Raw genomic sequence first — 21831 nt, forward strand, 5'->3', positions numbered from 1 at the left:
TACACACTGATATGCTAAAGGTTTTTAGAACTGTTCTTCCATAAAATAAGTAAAATTTGTATGCCTTTGTTCAGAATTGTATTATGTTTTGAGTAATTAGTTAGTTAATAGTTATTGTTTGATTTACGCATTATTTTAGTGTAGCAAATTTGAGCAAATTTTCATAATTATGATTCTAGGAGGGGGGCACGGCGGTCAAGTGATTAGCGCGCAGACTTCACAGCTAGGAGACCAGGGTTCAATTCCACCCTCGGCCATCTCTGTGTGGAGTTTGCATGTTCTCCCGTGCATGCATGGGTTTTCTCCGGGTACTCCGGTTTCCTCCCACATTCCAAAAACATGCTAGGTTAATTGTTGACTCCAAATTGTCCATAGGTATGAATGTGAGTGTGAATGGTTGTTTGTCTATATGGGCTCTGTGATTGGCTGGCGACCTGTCCAGGGTGTACCCCGCCTCTCGCCCGAAGACAGCTGGGATAGGCTCCAGCACCCCCGCGACCCTCGTGAGGAAAAGCGGCAGAAAATGAATGAATGAAGGATTCTAGGAATTAAGGGTTTGCCATTTGAACCTTATCAGTAGTTGACACTTAAAAAAAAAAAAAAAAGATGTGTCTGAGATGTGACTCTGCGGTGAGCTTCTTTTTACACTTTAAGAGATGAAATATAGACAGTTTACAAAGGTTTTTTTTCATAATGGTGTCAGTTAAGATGAGATTGTGCAATATGCTGTGTGTGTATTTATGTGCATACACTCATTGCCCACTCGGATGATGACTCAACCGGGAGTCAAGGTGATGTATGCCGTCTTTAACTATAGCTCCACTTCCTGCCTGTTTTTGGGCCTCCTTTAGCTCCTAACATATTACCAACACCCTCCCTCCTCCATGGACTGTAGTTATCTCTACCCTGGATGTTCCTGCGGCTGTGTCTCTCGCCATAATGCCCATTTGTATGTAAAGCCTTTCCATGCATGGTGTGGATTACACACGAGTGGGAAGGTACAATTAGATGCATTTGCATTCATGCTGCACCCACACACGTAATGACCTACTTAGTCAATGTAAGCAAACTCTATTTATATTTATGCATGAGTAATTGTGTGTTTCCTCAACTCTTTTGTTTTTGGTGCAGTTTGATGGCTATTCAGTATTGCACATATTGCACTTAAATGTTGATTTACTAGAGTGCAGGATTGTCATTAACTGACTGGAGCCTGGAGCTGGTGGAAGGAGTCCAGCTGCTACTGAGGAGACAGTGAATGCACCATGACATGAGACCGTCTTAATAATCTCCTCTTCTTCTCTGAAGAGGATGAGAGGATTTATCTCACACTGTCTAGACCAGGTTGAGACGTGTGTTTTAATGTGTGTGTGTGTGTGTGTGTGATTGAAGATTCAAGACTGAAGCAAGAGCGCCCTCTGCTGGTCAAAGTTCTCCCTTCTGCGGGGATTTATTACACTCCTACATCAACTTGACAGAGAGGTGAGGTGGAAAGACACAAACCAATCAACACACACACACACACACACGTACACATACACATCTCCCCACTTTCGACCTAGCTAGAAGAGACATCTTCCCTGTGTTGTCTTCTTCTGCCTGCAATCTCATCAAAACAAGATGCTTCACTTGCTCGAATTTATTGTAAAGTATTATTTTGTAGTATGTCATTCTAAACCACTTCGGGCATTTTGTTTACGGTACATTTAGAATACAGTTTGTACTCTGCTTTAAAAGGTACTGTAACCAAATACGGTATTGGTCCTGTGTTTCCACTTTTAACCACAGGAGGCGCCAATGAGTTCTGTTCTCAATGTATAGAGAGAGAAAGTTTTTTGCAATGGAGGAAAAATGGCAAAATTGCGAGTGAATAGAACACAACAATATATATACATATATATATATATGTGTGTATATGTATATGTGTGTGTGTGTATATGTGTGTATATATGTGTATATATACATACGTATATGTGTGTGTATGTATATATATGTGTATATATGTATATATATGTGTATGTGTATATATATATATATGTGTATATATGTATACAAATCTTTAAATTTTACTTTTGTAAAAAATACAACTGTATTTCAATAAAAGTATGTATTATTCTATACATTTTACTAATTTATGGCGGCACGGTGGACTAGTGGTTATTGCGCAGACCTCACAGCTAGGAGATCAGGGTTCAATTCCACCCTGGCCATCTCTGTGTGGAGTTTGCGTGGAGTATGTGTGGAGTATGTTCTCCCCGTGCATGCGTGGGTTTTCTCCGGGTACTCTGGTTTCCTCCCACATTCCAAAAACATACTAGGTTAATTGGCAACTCCAAATAGGTATGAATGTGAGTGTGAATGGTTGTTTGTCTGTATGTGCCCTGTGATTGGCTGGCGACCAGTCCAGGGTGTACCCTGCCTCTCGCCCAAAGACATCTGGGATAGGCTCCAGCACCCCCGCAACCCTCGTGAGGAAAAAGCGGTAGAAAATGAATGAATGAATTTTACTAATTTGAACATTTTTGTAACATTTTGAGTTTATTGGTATAATTCTGGCGGACGAGTGATGAGCGCACAGGCCACACAGCTAGGAGACCCAAGTTCGATTCCACCCTCGGGCATCTCTGTGTGGAGTTTCAGCATGTTCTCCTCATGCATGCTAGGTTAATTGGTGACTCCAAATTGTCCATAGGTATGAATGTGAGTGTGAATGGTTGTTTGTCTATATGTGCCCTGTGATTGGCTGGCGAGTCAGCCAAGTCCAGTGAGTCCAGTGTGTACCCCGCCTCTCGCCCGAAGACAACTGGGATAGGCTCCAGCACCCCCGCGACCCTAGTGAGGATATGCGGTAGAAATGAATGAATGGTGTAATTCTTTGACTTCATTCAAGCAAGATTTTGTTTTCATTCTGGCCTCATACTAATTGTACTAATACTAATAACATCACAGTGAAACTGTGGTTGTGTGTAGCTGTTTATGCAAATGACCATATTTCAATATATTCGTTGCATTAACACATTTTTGTTCTAATCGTCCTGTCCATGGTATTTTACCTCCAGAGTCAACTCCATCAGGAAGTAAGCTATTCAAGCTGCAATGACACAATCTTCCCACTAAGAGGCAGTATGCACTACCTATATGGCCACATAAAAGGCCTCTGTGACAAATGAACACTTCAAACAAACTGAGCCTGTGACATCCATGTGAAACATGCTGGTGTGTGTCTGCTGTTACACTTGTACAATCCTATGAGACACCAATGCCGCCTTTGCACAGATAATGATGCAGTTTTGAGTGATACTGGTATATGTTTATTGGTTGTAGTCTGCAATGGCAACCAGTTTTTAGCGTTCATAGGGGACATTCTGCATATTATGTGCTTCAAACTATAGCTTTTCACTGTAATGCCAGTGAGTGTAACTGAGAAATGACACGCTGCCTGTCATCCACAGAAGATCTACAGCTGCATGTCGACAGGCGACTGACCAAAATTACAGAGCAGACGTGCCGCCGTTTCCAGCCGGAGCTGCTCAGACCATGAAAATGTGCCCTGGATGTTGGAGTGACTGTGGGCCAGCAGGGTGAGTCTGTTCTAACACATCAATGTTTGCATGCATCCTGCGACCTGTGAACTTTGTTTATGCACATGCATGTGTTAAAGGGCATCCATCCTGTCAACATTTCTAGAATTGTTTGGCTGTCTGGCCAAGCACTGGAAGGAGCTGAGCCAGTCTCCTGTGTGGTGACTAAGAGCATCCAACAACATGGCAGAAAAGTCTCATTACCTCAGCAAGGAGGAAAAACATTATCCTGAGTAGCAGAGCTTCCAGTTCAAATAAACAAAGCTCCATGTTGCACATTCGGTGTGCATCTTAGCTCTATCATTAAAAAAAGATGGGTCGTTTTATGTACATATTGTGGTATAAATCACAGCATACGTGTTTTTCTCTACTTACTGGAGCCTCTTGACCAATTTCTCAAAATATTGTATTAGTATTTATAATATATACACACCCCAGTGTAGTTGTACACCACTAGAATATTATTCTATTATGATATTACATCTCATTCAAATGTGCTGGGTGACTAATAGTGTTGCTCCAAAGTGACCTCCTGAAAGAATGAAGTCAAATAAAGCAAATTCAAGATAATAAAAAGGTTTTTGCAGGTACATGGAAAACCAAGGTGTGGGCGTGGTCAAACACCTCCCCCGCCCCTCCCCACTACCTTCCTGCTTGTCGTCCCCCCTCCCCACCGTGTGTTGGGCTCACTCACCATCCACTCCACACTCAAGTTCGGATCGTGGGATTCAGGTCCAGGACGAGATGCGGGCTCCGTGGGCCGTGCTGTGCGCGCTTCTGGCCGCTGCGAGGCCTGGCGTGGAGTCCGAGCTGGTGACGCTGGTGCAGCAGGAGCCTGCCACGGCCGAGTCCCCTTTGCTCAAGCCCAAGGTTCTCATTGCCATCGTGGCTCGGAACGCGGCGCACAGCTTACCGCACTACCTGGGCTGCATCGAGAGGCTGGACTACCCCAAAGAGCGCATCGCCATCTGGTGAGAGAAGCGATAGTGCATGATAGTCGGAACGTGTCAGCGTGAGTGAACCCCTGCAGTGAACCCAAGTGGACTTGTGGGGATGAAAGTGCAATTATTAAAGCCAATAATCACGTCTTGAGTGTGAACATGGTTGTGCAGGTAACTCTCATGTGTACATGGTGTGTGCATGAATAGACAATATAAAAACATAACGGATGGTGCCTGCAGGTGAGGGCAAGTTGAAAGGAGACGTTAAGTTGCTTTGACAGCAGGACTAAAGTGGGGGTGGAAGTTTATGAGAAGTCATGCGTGTAAAAAATGTGTGCAGCTTACATCGGAGTTCAATGGGATGGCCACAACACTAAGTACACCTGCACAATGCATCAAAAATATGCTTGTTTTTATTGATAATGATGCTCATTTTTGTCGTATATGTTTCTTATTGTGGTTGTAGGGAGCCGAAATGCAGTCTGCAGTCACACAAATAAACACAATTGTTATAGTTGTGCTCTATAAGGCATTTAAACCATATTTAAAGACAGTAGAACCATGTGGGTAAGCATGTTGGCCACACAGTCAAGAGATCGGGAAGATCTGGGTTCGATTCTGTGTGGAGTTTGCATGTTTTCCCGTTGCATGGGTTTTCTCCCGGTACTCAGGTTTCCACATTCCAAAAACATGCTAGGTTAATTGTCCAAATTGTCCATAGGTATTAATGTGAGTGTGAATGGTTGTTTGTCTGTATGTCCCCTGTGATTGGCTGGCGAACAGTCCAGGGCTTACCCCGCCTCTCGCCCTAAGACAGCTGGGATAGGCTTGAGCATACCGCCGGGACCCTAATGAGAATAAGCGGCAGAGAAAATTGATGGATGATAGAACCCTGTGATTCCTACCAGCCAATCTGAAGTTAGTCGGTATGTTGGAGCCTATGCCAGCTGACTTTGGGTGAGAGGCAGGGTACACCCTGCCCTACACCCTATTTTGCAAACTTGTATCTTTAAAATACATTATATTCTGTCTTTCTCTCTTAAATCAACCTGCATGCTTCATGGTGACAGCCGCTATCATTAATTACTTAGCTGTCGAGTCAAACATGAGCCTATCACTCAGTATTTTGAGTTTCTGCCAATTTTTGGTTCTTGTAATTTTATCTGAGCGCAACCTTCCAGCTTTAGGATGTGGTTCCGTCTGCGTATTTCTCTCTGCTTCTTCAACAAAAAAAAGTGAAAAAAGTGACAGAGCAGTGAGAAAGCGCTCTCATGATGCTGTTAAAAGAATGAGAGGAGAGGTGTCCAAATAAAGAGAGACTATGTGAGGAGTAGAGACTATGGACTATGCACTATTTATTATTGTGGTTCTTTAGTTTGCAGTGGCTAATATCCTGCTTAAATCTCAATCATGAATTGGGCAGAAAAATAAAGCTTCCTCTGCGTCACTCAAGCTTGGCCCACATTCTGAGAGGTGGAAAAGCATAGACAACTGTTTAAATGTGCTTTTCTGTCATTCAAAAGTCTCAATACTGCTTCCCTTTGGTATTATGTGGTGTCACATGACAAGAAAGACCTCAACATGGCTGCTTTGTCTGAATTCTATGCATACCCTGAGGGATATGTTTCAGTAGGTCTTACCAGTCAATAGAGGAGATTAATTCCTCCAGGGTTGAAATGTTAACATGAATGGTAACACAACAAAAAAGGCCTTATTTGTTCTTATTCGCCCATCTTTATGCTAGCAAGCTCTACTTCCTGGGTCATGGAGGAAGTAAGCAGCTAAGACTCTACCATTTTTCATTCTACTGCGGGGGGAGGGCATTAAATATTGAGACTCAAATAGCAAAAGATTCAATTACTAATGTGAAAATAACTAAAAGTGTCTTTATTAGTGTGATATAATGGAGAATTGAATTCATGGAGAATTACATTAAACATTACAATTTTAAAGGTGGGAGTCTTTTATAGTTTTGTGCTAATCCTGCTAACTAGCTAGCTATGGAGCTAACCAAATGACCTCTGGAAAGGTAGCTACATAGCTACTTTATCTAATTACCTAGCTAACCAACCTGTAGTTGGATGGAGATATAAATGCTTAGTTGATTGATACTAAAGAAGTGCTCATTTAACAGTATGTTTATTATTATTAATCAGCATGATTGTAACATAAATATGCTGCGAAGGGTTTTAATGAGGACAGTATTTGTGTCTGACGTTAGTAACCTCACTGATGTCATAGAGTAAATAATGTTTAATTGCATTGTTGAGTGCATCCATATAAGCTATCTGAGGTAGAAAAAATATTATAAATGATCCATGGCTCCAGAAACCAAACCGACAAGATCTAAAAGCCTTGGTGCAGATTGACACTTTGCAGCTGCCTTATATTATCCTTGTGTATAGAAACCTAATCACGAAGCGACAGACCTGCAATGTCTCTAAATGACAACCAGGCCCTTAAAATATATATATTTTAAAACAGCTTTTGCTCCAGCCTGCTGCTCAAACAGCTGCATCAATCCTTCATTTCAGATGGATTTGCATTCAAGCCCAGACTTTAGATGGTTCACACACACAGCACATCATCACATATGGAACACTCCCAGGGAATGAAAACAATTACACACAACCAACAAACATGCAAGCCAGATGTGTGCAGTTAGAATAAAACTACATTGGAAATTGTAGATGACCACAATGTATCCCATTACCGGACATCTTATGGGGGAAAATGAATAAACAGAAGGCTTTTCTTCACATCTTAAAACACAGTCTGATGCTCTGCCAACTCTCTGTCAGCCGACTACAGATATGGGAGCTGGAAGTTTGATCATTTTGTTTACCTTCAGCGAATAGACACTATAGCTGACATGCTAATGTTGCTAATGTTTATATCTTCCTGTCCAAATGAGCATAAGTCAATCTCTATTACTTTACGCACATCCTTTTTTTTCCACCTCTGGAGAGATTCATACAACTTTGACAGCCTTTGCCTGTTTTTTCGTCATTGTTATTTACAGAGCAGATGTGTAATTATTTAATTCCATCTGACTAATGGCTTAGAAATTTGCCGTATGTTCCTTCATGCCAGGTGTGTTGCTTCCAGACACACAAGGCACAGAGAGAGGAGATGTCCGACAGCTTACCTTCATTTTGTATTTTGTGACTCTTTGTCAGTAAATCGCTGGGGTATGTGTAATTATCTGTTACATCACTCCTTACTCCTTGGAGTTGGCTATATGCATGTGTGTTTGGAGACATTTGCACAAATATACACACGGTTGTGCTCCTCTGGCATCCATGTCTGTTTTCCATTCAGTGTTCTGCTTAGTCCGTCTGACCCTGAGCGGACCAGAGCTTGTGCATATGCAGAGTAACTGCCAGCACCTGTGGAATCACACCCTGCAGGCTTACACTCTTGAGTTTTAGATGTTTTAGGTGTTTTTTTTTTAGGATTTGCCTGTGGCCCTGGATATCTCTAGATAAACCCCTGTTGCGAGTTAGAAAATGTTGGACAATCGTACCTTGCCATTTTTTGCCTAATTTAAGCAAAAAAAATGTTGAAATAAACTATAATACAAAAATATAAGGCATTCAGAAAGTTGATTAAAGGATGTTGTGAACGATATGTAGTATTGTACACTGGTCACAAGATGTCATTAAGGTGTAAGGTTCCTGTAATGTTTGGTTGAGGCACATAAGCATCAGACTTGATAGCCAGAACAACAGGCTTTTAATGCAGATTTGAATTATCTCACAACAGACACAATAATCAATAGTAATCATCACAATAATAACACAGGATCCCAAGTTGAAACTCTACTCTGAACTCACACACAAGCACAAGTCTTATTTATCTTTTAAATAGCTTATTTATCTCTGATCGTCTGCTATATTGGTTAGTACCGGTGTACTATATGACTATAGGGGTGTTATTTCATGAGTAGAGGTTTCTAATGATGCTATTTTAAAAGTTGTAAACAGGTTTTATATGCTCTAACTATGAAATTATTTGATTTGTCAAAAATAAATATTCTTATCACAATCAGGTCTGGAATCAATTAACTGCAATAAAGGAGTGATTACTGTACTGTACTGTACTGAAAATTAGCACTTTTTTATAGTAAGACATGCAGTAATTGGTAGAACTTCACTGTACATTATATGCTACAAATTCAATTGGCACAGGGAGGGATGGGAATAATAACATTGAGCCAGGTCTTGATTAATCACATTTTGTGCTTTGCACGACTTGCTTGCAACTAGCAGACCTGCTGAAGTCATATTAGTTTGCAATACAAAGAAGAACAAGAGGAAAAATAATAATACAAATATCAATCAGTAAATTTAGGGTAAATTTCCCCAATTTGTTCTGTAGATTGGACACTGTTTGAAGATTGGTGATTTATGCTAATGCTAACAGTCAACCTCATCTTGAAATGTTTGTTTTTAAATCCCAGTGCAGTAACTGAATCATTATGTGGCTTCAGAGCATAATCGGCCTCTTGTTACTAGTTTCTGCCAACAGACCCTTAAGGAGAGTACACATTGATGGGAAAGTTTTATTTGCATTTATTGGATGGAGTGGTGTAAACAAAGACAACAGATGATCTGATCCCTGAACTTGATTAGATGTGTTGTTCACATTGGTTTGTTCTTCTAAACCAGGGGTCTCAAACTCAATTTACTTGGGGGCCACTGGAGCTCGGGTCTGGGTGAGACTGGGCCGCATCAGGCCCCCCCCCCCAAAAAAAAACGCATTTATTAAAAACAAAAATTTTTTAAAAACTTTGCTTTGGTTCCAATTTTCTACAAGAAAAGCTCTGATAAAACATTCCACTGTTCTCAAATATCTTACTTTTTATTTTTCTTCACAAAATAAGATGAAGAATAAATAAAATCATAAAATAAAGAAAATCAATCAATCAGTAATAAATAGATAAATATAATAACAATAATAAAACGGCAAATAATAAAAACTTAAGAAACCACATATAGATTGGTGGGTAGACAAATTATTTTTTTCAGATTAACATGAACAAAGCATTATTAGAGCCTTGTAAACATGACAAAACACGACTATAGTCACATTTATACTTTTTTTATTTACAACATATTGCGCAACTGCAGGGTCTTGAGACACATGCTAACTCACAAACTAGAGAGCTAGCAACCTAAACGGTAGCCTTCAAGTTATTTCCTTTAAACTTAAATAGCCAAAAACTTACCACTTCCACATGGATAGGGAGGATAACTATTAACAGTTATTTAACCTTTAACATGAACATTAATCAAACGTAATAATTTTTTCTGGGTACATTATACCATACAGCATCCATATCAAACTTGCGCGGGCCGCACTAACATTAAACTTTCATATCAAGGCGGGGGCCTCAAACTAGTGTTCTGCGGGCCACATTTGGCTCACGGGCCGCGTGTTTGAGACCCCTGTTCTAAACAATCTATTCTTGTTTAAATGCTCTTTGTTGACAACAATACAGAGGTGGTAAACATTCATGAAAAAAAATAGAATTATTGTTGCATAAGTGTAAAAAGAAATTCATTTACAATTGTCGCTCAAAGTTGCCACTTTGCTGCAGCTATCTGTATTTTCTGCTGCCCTCAGTCTTGTCCTTTCGAGGGTGGTGGGGTATGGAGCTTATCCCAGTTGTCTTTATGCACACCCTGGACTGGGTGAACTATTAGCAATCGTTCACACTCACATTCACACCTGTGGACTATTTAGAGTCTCCTATTGACCTAACATGCATATTTTGGGAATTTGGGAGTAAGCCAGAGCAGGCTCCAGCATATCCCCGTGACCCGAATGAGGATAAGCGGCATAGAGGATGGATGGAGTAAGCCAGAGTAAACGGGGTGAACCCAGGCATGCACAGGGAGAACATGCAAACTTCAAAACAAAGAGTCAAAACTGTGACCTCTGGAACGTGAGGCCAACATGCACTTGCCCTCAATCTCCTCTTGGATAAAATCAGACCTTCTGTCTTTACTGAGCAGATATCATAAGAAGGGCTCTTGGTGGCTCATTGGTGATGCATATTTTGTTATTTTCACTCAGGATATGATCTCCACACTTTGCTGTAGTGGTCTATGTTTTTGCTGCCCTCGGTCTCCTCTCAGATAAAATGAGTCTGCCTAATGACAACCTCTATCTTAGTCAGTAGAAATAATAAGAATATCTCAAAATAAGTTGCAAAGTCTTGACATTTGGTGCTTTTTTTGCTTGAACTGGACAACCTCAGGAGATTTCTAGTCCAGTTTGGTCAAAGACTCCTGCCTCCTAATAACCTTGAATATGAATACTGAATGTCACACTTGAGTGCGAGTGGACTTTTGTTGACGCTGAGACCCATGAGGAATTTTTCGTTCTTTTTTTCTTTTTTCGGCCTCTACTAACTCTACTGCACTCACTAGCCTCATCTTATAAAGGGGTCCTCAGGCTGCCCAGGTCTCAAAGGGGCATTCTTCTACGTTAATTACATGCCATCATTATTAGTAGTGTTATGAGATGGTTTGTTGAATCAACAGGCGCTAGCCCACAGGGTTCTTTCAGACACGTGTTTACCTAAATGGACTCATCTTAGACACATGTCTGTGTGTAAAAAGCCAGATGTCAGCCTTCAGATGATTTCCTTCACACCGCACAGCACCCACTGTTATCTGACACACACTCCCGCTACAATTAACGCCGCCAGGTAGGAAGGTGAGGGATGAAGCGGTGCTATAATGGCTACTTGACTATAGCATGACGAGCTACAATGTGATGTTATTGTTACGGTTACACAAAAATCAAGTGTTATTTACTTTTAAACCTGCGCACAAAAGAATGTAATGCGCAATGTACATCACATATGGTATCATTAATGTGATTGCTCTGCTAACCACTTATTAATGATAACTGCCGTCTTATGCAATTCCACAAATTTAACGTTAAACTTGGAAAGTCATATGATCGTTGGTCAGTTCCACATTCCAATCAGTCAAACCCCACCATATGAATCCATGGACAGTCACATGCGCACACAAACCGAACATGTTCGATAATGAATATAATTGGTCCTTCCGCCAGTTATTAATGATAACCTCCACTTTGCATGATGAAATTAATAGACTAGAAATAATCCACAAAATCAAAGCCCACTGTTTCCCCAGTATGATTGCTCCATCACACACTGACACAAAAATTACTTTTTTTATATAATTAATGTGATCACTCCTCCTGCCAGTAATTCATGATAACTTCCACCTTGCGCAATAGAATCAAAGCAGCTACAAATAAGCCAGAACGTCAGGAAAGTTAGGACAGACATAAAGGAGTGATGTAGGGCAGTGTAAAAAAAATTAAAATAGGAGACTGCATCAAACTAATGCCTCACTTAAGTGATGGGCATTTAATGAATACAACGCAATCAGTGAGCATGAGCGGTGCCCTGGCTGGTCCACCAGTATTAGCCACGGCAATGACAGATGTGCATTAGTCATCCCATTACAAACCAGTGTACCATCAAGCTGCTGTTTTAGGTTACCGTTGTTACATAGTGTAGCTTTAACTCATCATACATCTCGTAGTAGTAGTAGTAGTAGTAGTAGTAGATGATTCAGGGACTTTTGTGAAGTCTGGAATATAAAACACACTTAAAGACTCACAGGAGATAGCAATTAGTGAGGCGCCCACACTCTTTACTAGTTTGCGGCATGTTACTCACACTTACAAACATGTAATATTACTGCAAAGCAGCTGCCGCCAGTAACTCTCCGAGACGGCTGCCCTCTGCTTTTCTCTCTTTTTGATGCCCTTTGAAATTCTTACCTGAAAGTGTGCACACATACTCAAAAACACACACACATGCACTCATTTTGTAAGTGGACTTTTCCACTGCTTGCTGTAATATTCCTCTCTCCAAAGTTTTGGACTAAACCTTGAACAGTATCAGGATGTCTTTATTGTCATCCATCCATATATTTTCTTTTCCACTTGTGTTGGTATGCTGGAGCCTATCCCAGGTTACTTTGGGTGAGAGGCGGGGTACATCCTGGACTGGTCGCCCGTCAACCTTTATTGTCATATAATGACATATTGAAATATCATGCATGCAAAATGGTCACAGCAGGTTTTATTCGGTCATTTTTTAGATTTAGTGTGCAAAAAAAAACATGTTTGGGGTACCTTGGTATCTACTTAACATATGCACTCATCTATAAAGGTATAAAGTGTCTCCATCATCAGTTATTGCACGCATTTTTTTAACCAAAGAATACCTAATGCGAAACACATCCAGTATAATTAAAAGAAGATATATCGGAAAAATGTGGTTAATCGAAAAAATAGGGGTCAGCTTTTGATGTTGCACAAATGCAACATGCTTATTTGCAAGTGTGTATGTGTGTGTGTACAGTCTTTGGGTTTGCTTGTTAAAATGAAAAGCATGTGCGGGCAAGCATGCGCATGTACGTGTGTTATCAGCCCGTGGCGGTCATAAAAGAGGAAGCTGCCGCCGCTTGATGGCCGGTTGTTATTTTATTGTACATTTGAAGCTGTAGTAATGAGTAGATGTGCACATATTTACACATATTTAATGCTGCCTCTTCAAACGATGAAACCTCACATCAGGACGCCACATAAATGATGTTGCTGCAAGCCCACAAGGCAAAATGACACGCTCATCTTTAGGCTAATTTGTTACTAGGCGGGAAAGTTGGCAGCAAAATGGAAATAACGCATGTGTACTCATGTAGCTAAAAATTGACAGGAAACATATTTAGCTTGCCAGCTAATTAGACTGAGAGATAGATAGAGGATGCATGCTAACCTAAGTTTTTCTAAAATGGTGGTTTTCAATGACAAAAAGCAACCGAGGACAATACACTCAGAGTTAAGGTTACTCACTTCTCTTGTGTTTTCTTCATGCACACCCTCCTTGTATGCACGCATGCATGCGCGCCCCTCCCATGGCCCTGCCCCCGTATTCTCTACGAGTACACAGTGACTTTCCATGACTAACGTGACATGACATACGTAGCTTTCCTGCTGCTTTTGTGGATGTGTGAGACTTCATGAAGATGAGAAGCACAAAAACAAAACGTAAATACTGACTTCCCTCGCCATGTCTTGGTTTGAATTTTGTGGCTTCAAAATGTGCATATTGAAAGAAATGTGATGTATTTTGCCAAACTGGAGGATCAATCTCAGCGCCTTCATTCACTGTCGTTTTATATGTTTTTACAGTAAACTGCAGCCTCATTATTTTGCTCCCTAGTGTGTTTTTGTTAGGTCCCCTGCCCCCCTTTTTTGGTCTCCAAATATGGTCAACATGTGTGTCCTAAGGCCTTACCTACACACAACGCAGAGTATGCTGTAACAGGTTTCTACATCAGTGACCTCTGACCTCACAAATGTGCCCCTCAAACGGATGCAGACAAAATATTTCCCTTCCTGTTGGCAGTGCCTTGAAAGCATTTGTGTCTGTTTACATGGGAATGGACAGATAATTGCATGATGTGATAACCAAACAATGCAGGAGACAGTGGCGCCTTATTGGTGATTCTTGCTATGCACAAGTGTGGAATGGAGGTGTTATGGAACAAAAATGGAGTAAAAAATGCAATATTAAATTAGATTACAGCAAAGGTTAGTTTAGTTTTAGTTAACTAGCTGTGCTGGGTTTCTGAAACGTTTTAATTTCAAGACACAAATGACAAATATGGTGACCCCCACAGGGTGAAAACATTTGTTGTATATAAAGTGATGATAAAGATTCATTTATGACAACAAACTTGGATTATGGCCCTTGGAAAGTCGTCCACCCAATAAAACATGACCCACAAGCAAGATTAACCACCTATTCTTATTAATGCTTAGCTGAGCGTTTTGCTCCTTACTGTGATTACAACATTGGTTGTGTTGTTTAATGGCTTCCAATACTTTGATGCATTCAGTGCCGTAGTCCAAAGACCACTTTGTACTTTTGCTATTTCAGGGCAGCAAGTGACCACAATGTGGACAATACTACATCCATGTTGAGAGAGTGGCTGAAGAAGGCCCAGCGTCTCTACCATTATGTGGAGTGGCGGCCAATGGATGAGCCCAAGTCAGTCCTATTGATTATGAGTAGATAATTGCATGAATCTATCAGTGAATAAATGAATGATGCTGATATTGGTCTCTGTCAAGGTCCTACACAGATGAGTGGGGTCCAAAGCACTGGCCTCCATCCAGGTTTAACCATGTGATGAAGCTGAGACAAGCAGCGCTAAAGACTGCCAGGGAACGATGGGCTGACTTCATACTGGTAATATTTACAGGGCCCATAGTCAGCCATGGTTATTATACAGTATGCATTCAAGAAAATAAGTGCTATAGATTGCATTGTGTTTAGTTTGTTGACAGTGACAACCTCCTGACCAACCCTCGTGTTCTCAACCTTCTCATTGCTGAGAACCTGACCCTGGTTGCCCCTATGTTGGAGTCCCGCTCTCTGTACTCCAACTTCTGGTGTGGCATGACCCCCCAGGTACATTACTTTGCATCCATTCAGCTATACTTTTCTTCTCTCATGCCAAAAACATGCTATTTTCTCTTATAGGGTTACTACAAACGAACACCCGACTACCAGCCAATCAGGGAGTGGAAGCGACTGGGCTGTTACCCGGTTCCCATGGTGCACAGCACGTTCCTATTGGACCTGCGTCGCCAGGCCAGCAGGGATTTGGCCTTCTACCCTCCTCACCCAGACTACAGCTGGTCCTTTGATGACATCATGGTTTTTGCATTCTCGGCACGTCAAGCCGGTCAGTTTGAAGCTCACGGCAAACTAGCAGATTTGTAGCAGAGATGCAAACACATTTGACATCAGGAAGAGCAACAGTGACCTCCTTTTATTGTGTGAGGACTATATTGGTTTTTTTTCCTGATCTAAGCCAAAATATGTGTGTTTGTGCTTCTTCTAGGCGTGCAGATGTTTGTGTGCAACAGAGAGCACTATGGCTTCCTTCCTGTCCCCCTTAAGCCACAGCAGAATGTCGAGGACGAACGAGAGAGTTTTATACACACCATCACGGAGGCCTTGAGTGAGCGTTCACTAGCACACACACACACTCGGCGATATATGAACACAAATGCTTTCCAGCAATCTGTCATGCCTCACTTTGCCTCGCCGGCCTGTTCCCCTTGACCTCCAGTGGCGTCTCTGATTGCATCCTGTCAGCCATCCTTGGCTGAATTAGCCAATCCTTTCTTTTCCACCTACTGGCTTTCGATCCTAGTTTTTCGCGTGTAATGATCTTGTTGAACCGTTTTCTGTCTTTCTACAGTTGACCACGATATTGAGCCTTCTGAGCACCTGTACTTGCCGACATTACCACAGGACACCATGGGCTTGAATAATGTGAGTTATAATAATAATAATAATAATAATACATTTTATTTGTAGAGCGCTTTTCAAAATACTCAAAGACACTTTACAGAAGAATGGAGTTGAATAAAGCAAGTAAACAGAATAAAAGACACACCAAAATACAACATTCATTGGTTAATACACAGTTAAAACATGAGTAAAAACGGGGCGGGGCACAGCAGTCAGATATAAAAAGTTAGACATTAAAAACAGATTTAAAGAGGTGGGTTTTGAGTTGTTTTTTGAAGGTGGGAAGGTCAGGGCAAGCACGGAGTGAATGGGGCAAAATAGTTCTAGAGGGTGGAAGGCAGCGATGGAGAAGGCTCTGTCTCCCCAGTTACCTTAAATTAATTGAACTTCTCTTCACGAATCATTCTATAGTCTTAGTCCAAGTGTCTTCATGGGTTAGTCTTCCTGTTTTGCCTTTTTTTTTCTTTCTGTCTCATGACATATGTAAGCGGTTTATTTTTAGGTGTTCCTGATAAACCTGAAGCGTAGGCTGGACAGAAGAAGCCGAATGATGAAAACATTGACCTCACTGGGCCTGAACACCACGCTGACAGATGCAGTGGACGGCAAGTAGGTCTACATCATTATCTCAAATGTTTCACCTTTTCAATGTCTCATGTGAGTATTTGAGTGGAAATACTTTTTTGTCTGTGTATGATTGGACAGACAAATGCCAACATCGTGTGTATGTGAAGTAGTCTTACCTCGGTTTGCATTGTGTGTATATGCAGGGCTGTATTGCAGCATTATAAAGTACAATTTAGCCAAAGGAAATACCCTTACAATGCGCAGTAATGGAAAGGTTTTGTTTTGTCTCACTTTCCTAACCAAACCCCCAGTTTGACTTCACTTCCTTTGCCCTGTACTCACTTTAATCCTGCTGAGAAAGTCCTAATCCCTCTTCCCCAACCTGGCAGCCTTTCATAACGACATGCGGTAACTTGCTGTAGCTGACTAAGAGTTTTTAGAGCGAACACTGACTTCTTATCGCCCTCTCTCAGAGCTCTGAACACGTCCCAGCTGCAGGCGCTCGGAATAGAAATGATGCCGGGCTACAAGGACCCATACTCAGGCCGGGTCCTGACTAGAGGCGAGATCGGCTGCTTCCTCAGCCATCACTCCATATGGAGACAGGTGGTTGTCACAGCTCCTTTAGCACCTTGAAGCTATAACCTGTCAAAGCATGTTGATTATTAAGAGCATTTACCACTGTTTGGCGTGTCTTGTCAAGATGAGACAAAAACAGAACGGTGTTGGGGTTTTTTTGGATCTCCAGGTGGTGGAGCGTGGCCTGCAGAAAGTTCTTGTTTTAGAGGACGACGTGAGGTTTGAACCCCGTTTTAAACGGCGGCTACAGGCCATCATGGATGACGTAGACAAAGCCCAGATGGACTGGGACCTCATGTAAGAATATTTACATTTTATTTATATATTTCTATTTAAACATTTCTCTGGCTTGGTTTTTCTGAAGAAATCACAATCTCTAGTTATTACGTCAATATACAATGAGTCTGAATATAGGACGACAACCCCGTTTTTTTGTTTTTAAAACAAAATCAAAGACAAACAAAGACAATATTTTCATATCTCAATCCCACAAATATAAGACGACTCTAGTCATCTAAGGACTTCGCCATCACTCATTGTACTCATGTCTTTATTCAGGGGATTGCAGTCTTTAGTTATGGACGTGACTATTAGACAACTTGAAATATAAGACGGCCCCTCTTTTTCAAGACCAGTTTTTGGGAAAATATTTTTTACACAAAGTTTTGGCGCTACCTAGTGGTTTGCAGGTATTTAGAGACTTACATTCCCGAATATAAGACAATTCAAAATTGTCAAATAATATTTTTTCTTGTTTATTCCTAATGGGATTGCAGTCAATAGTTATTCCCGTGTTGACCTAAATAGTTTAACTTTTTAAAACTTTTTAAAAAGTTTTTTAAGACAAAAAAAATGTATGTAACCTGCCTGTGATACTTATTCAGAGAAGAAAATAACATCTTGCATGTTATTTACTCTTTGGAAAAAATAACATTTTCTAAAAAATGCTGGCAACAACTTCTAAGTTGTATAAATCTCTAGGTCCCAAATATAAGATGTTCTGTCTTTGAGACTTGAACTGGGTGAAAAGTATGGTCTTATATTTGTGACAATACAGTATTATTCTTCAGGCGTAATGTGGTGTGTGAATAGGGGTCAAATTTTCTTCATTCGTCTTCCTCAGCTATGTGGGGCGTAAGCGCATGCAGGTGCAGCAACCAGAGCGCTCGGTGGACGGCGTCAACAACCTGGTGGTGGCCGACTACTCATACTGGACGCTGGGCTACGTGCTGTCGTTGCAAGGAGCCAGGAAGCTCCTGGCTGCGGATCCTTTCTCCAGGATGCTGCCCGTCGATGAGTTTCTGCCCGTCATGTTCAACAAACACCCCAAGTTAGTTGGTTATTTTGTTTTAGCAATCAATTATGACACACCTTAAAAGTGATACCATCCCTTACAGAGCCACTGGGAGGCATCATCATTCATGGCATCTAGGAATTGCCATGATATGCCATTGGTATGAATGTGAGTGTGAATGGTTTGTCTATATGTGCCCTGTGATTGGCTGCCGACCAGTCCAGGGTGTAAGCCTCTCCCCCAAAGACAGCTGGAATAGGCTCCAGTAAGCCCCGCAACCCTAGTGAGGAAAAGCGGTATAGAAAATGGATGAATGGATGCTATGGTGTACTGTATTAAGTTGTGTTTCCTTGTTTTTAAGGATGCACTACAAACAATTCGAGTACATGACAGGTGCTGTTTTTAGGAATTCGCTGCAAAAATAATCAAAGATCAAAGTATATGTGACAGGAGTGTTTTTAACTGCAAAAATACTGGTCAAAGATTCCACATTGATAGGAACATTCTGCTGTTTTGAGGAGTGCGCTGCTGTTTTGGCGAATCTGCTGCAAAAATGTTGGTGTAAGATCTTGTATAACAGGAGTGTGCTGCTGCTTTTAAGGACCTACTGCAAAAACACTATCATCAGGGATCTGTGATATGTTCCTTGATATGTTGTTAAACTTGTATTTAAAAAACTAGCAAATATATTTTTTAATTAATATCACAATTTACACTCACTGAAAGTCAAAATGTGTCCAGAATCATAGCAATGTTGGATTTAACCCTATATCGAAAAACAATATGCTAAATTTCCATTTCTCTCACTGTTGAATGGATGAATGTTGAATACTCGCACAGTGTATTTATGTAGTAATCTATACAAGGAACACTGGACACACATCTCTGTGTATTTACATGGTAACACACACACACACACACACACACGCAACGTCCATCCATCCTAACCCCACCCCCACATCCATGCTGCTATCAATGGGAATCCTGTCCCCTTCTCCAAGCAGCAGGAAGAGCCTTGCTGGCCCACATTCCTCATAAAGAGGAAAGGGGGGAGGAGGAAGTGACACAAAGTCAAAGGTTTGTTGAGGAGAGTCCTGTCAAAATGAGAAAGACATGCATGAAAGGTAGTGGACATGAGAGAGGAGGCAAGGAGAGGGAGAGGGCACAACGTCCATATCCTCCATAGGTCATAAAAAGAGGCATTGTGCACCATGTGCAAGGCAACGTGCAGCCGGAAGAACAATGTGAGCACTGTGTGTGTGTGAGAGAGAAAAGATGGGGGTAATGCTGCGAAAAATGCCCCCCAAAAAATAGTGTAAGGAAGAAAAGATGATTACATGCATGATACTGCACCTGCACACGTCTATTTGTAGTCCTCAGTAAATATTTGTCTGTTTTTACTCCACCTTGTCTAAAAGTGTCTTCTGTTTTTGTGTGCCACCTTCTATGTTCAGAGAATTTTAGTTTTAATCAGAAGATTAAAACATTGGTGTATGATGTGAAAAATATGCACATTAACACCCAATAATGTCATCAAATCTTACCTTTACGCTTTCCCAATCAGTATCAACATTGGGAACAAATTGTATTATCTGTGCAATGTCCGAGAACACAACTATGATGTGTTCAAGGAGTGTTAAACAAAAGTTTTGCAGTTTGTGTTTGCCTAAACACAATTGGGCTTTCTTGCTGTATATTATTTTTTCAATAAAATAATAGCCCTTACTTCCAAATTTGGTATGCATTTACATACAATTTGAGTTTTTTGTGTGTGTGTTGTTTTTTTTAATCATTTTGCCTGAAAGTTTTCCGTCCAGTCCAGGAGACCCACCTTCGCAATGTTGCTACTGGTCTTTAAAAACAGAAGAGCACTTCTGTTATTTACAGGATCTTTGGGTAGCCTTTTTGCAGTAGGTCATTAAAAACAGCAAACACTCTTATAGGGGATCTTTGACTAGCATTTGTGCAGGAGGTTCTCAAAAACAGCAGATCACTCCTGTAATATAGAGAATCTTCGACTAGCGTTGTCGCAGTAGGTTGTTAAAAACAGCAGATCGGCCTTGTCAAGATCTTTGCTTCATGTTTTTGCAGCAGATTCTTAGAAACAGCAGAATGCTCCTGTTATGTAGAGGATCTTTGACTAGTGCTTTTGCTGTAGATTCATAAAAACAGCAGAACGCTCCTGTCATATAGAGGATTTTTGGCTAGGGTTTTTGCAGTGGATCCTTAAAAACAGCAGAGCACAGTATAGAGGATCTTTGACTTGTGTGTTTTCAGGTTTTTAAAACCAGCCAGCTGCCCTTGTCCAGGTGTTTTATTGTTTTCGCAACAGATGTTAAAAAACAGCAAAGCCCTCCTTACATTCAGAGGATCTTTGACTAGCATTGTTTTTCCTCATAACTTAATTCTTTTTCTTCTCCGTTTTGTCAGTGTGGAGTACATGTCCCACTTCAATCCCAGAAACCTGAAGGCCTTCTCAGTGGAGCCGCTGCTTATCTACCCCACCCACTATACCGGGGAGCCGGGCTACATCAGTGACACCGAGACCTCCACCATCTGGGATGATGAGGCCGTGGCCACCGACTGGGACCGGCAGAATGCCCGCAAGACCGCCCAGCAAGGTCGCATACGCACTGTAGCCCAGAACAGCGTCACAGGGGACTCACCACCACCTGCGGCGAGGGCATCACGGGATGAACTCTGATCAAAAGAGAAAGCAGACTGTGCACAGGCACACTTGAAAAGACACTTGAAGCAGAGATACTGTACACATGTACATAGGAGGAAGTGCCTTAATTTATTCCCAACATTATGTGGACGACAGTTAGCAGCTTTAGTGTGTGTGGCTATAGAAACTCACAAATCAGACTTCTGTTGTTCCTCATATTTAAAAGATAATTCTTTGGTTAATAGCCATGGAATCAGAGACGTGTTCAAGGATGCTTGTGGTTCAGTACTCTGGTCTGGACCAAAAAGTAAAGTGTTTATGTTTGCAAATACACACACATACACACACATCAAGTACAGCCCTTTCTTGCCACGCACTGCAGGCTGGTCCTGACAGTTACACATCCCTCACACGTCCTTGATAAAACAGGCTACTTAAATGATGGAAACTGTAACATTAATTTTGTTAACAAACACACTGGCCCTGTCTCTGTTTGTATCCTTCCTTTGTGCTGTTGAACCAATAAAACTTCCTCGTGTCAAAACTTTTAACAACTTATCACGCTTTTGAATTTTAAAATGTGTCCCAAATTTGTACAGGCGCTGTTTTTTTAAATTGTTTTTTTAATTGGCCCACTTTCTTTTCACAATAGTTAATGTTTTACTATTTAACTATTATTGTAAGAGTATGAAACTCTATTGTAGGTCAAGTATTATTCAACTATTCGAAATAAAGTAAATCAATAATAACAATAAAAAATCATCTAAAAATATTTGCTAACTTGTACAAGTATATCTTATTGTATTATTATTAAT

General features: G+C 41.0%; 1 protein-coding gene across 1 annotated transcript; it reads left to right on the plus strand.

Annotated features, from left to right (window-relative positions):
• Positions 1 to 4269: 4269 nt before the first annotated feature.
• On the plus strand, positions 4270 to 21562 carry colgalt2b (collagen beta(1-O)galactosyltransferase 2b). The gene is made up of 12 exons (XM_058073106.2): positions 4270 to 4552; positions 14523 to 14633; positions 14717 to 14834; positions 14922 to 15056; positions 15129 to 15333; positions 15493 to 15612; positions 15856 to 15929; positions 16411 to 16517; positions 16949 to 17081; positions 17224 to 17351; positions 18178 to 18384; positions 20779 to 21562. The coding sequence occupies exons 1-12, from the start codon at positions 4326 to 4328 to the stop codon at positions 21050 to 21052; spliced, it is 1839 nt and encodes a 612-aa protein (XP_057929089.1). The 5' UTR covers positions 4270 to 4325; the 3' UTR covers positions 21053 to 21562.
• The last annotated feature ends 269 nt before the right edge of the window (positions 21563 to 21831 follow it).

This window comes from Doryrhamphus excisus, linkage group LG4 (genome assembly GCF_037039965.1).
Source record: "Doryrhamphus excisus strain RoL-2023G ecotype Guam linkage group LG4, RoL_Dexc_Guam_v1.1, whole genome shotgun sequence".
NCBI lineage: Eukaryota > Metazoa > Chordata > Actinopteri > Syngnathiformes > Syngnathidae > Doryrhamphus > Doryrhamphus excisus.

What these genes read in the sequence shown, in the direction of transcription:
- colgalt2b (XM_058073106.2), top strand. Translation starts at nt 4,326, where the DNA reads ATGCGGGCTCCGTGGGCCGTGCTGTGCGCGCTTCTGGCCGCTGCGAGG. An exon ending in ATTCTCGGCACGTCAAGCCG is followed by an intron (nt 15,334 to 15,492) that starts GTCAGTTTGAAG and finishes TGCTTCTTCTAG; the next exon opens with GCGTGCAGATGTTTGTGTGC. An exon ending in CACCATCACGGAGGCCTTGA is followed by an intron (nt 15,613 to 15,855) that starts GTGAGCGTTCAC and finishes GTCTTTCTACAG; the next exon opens with TTGACCACGATATTGAGCCT.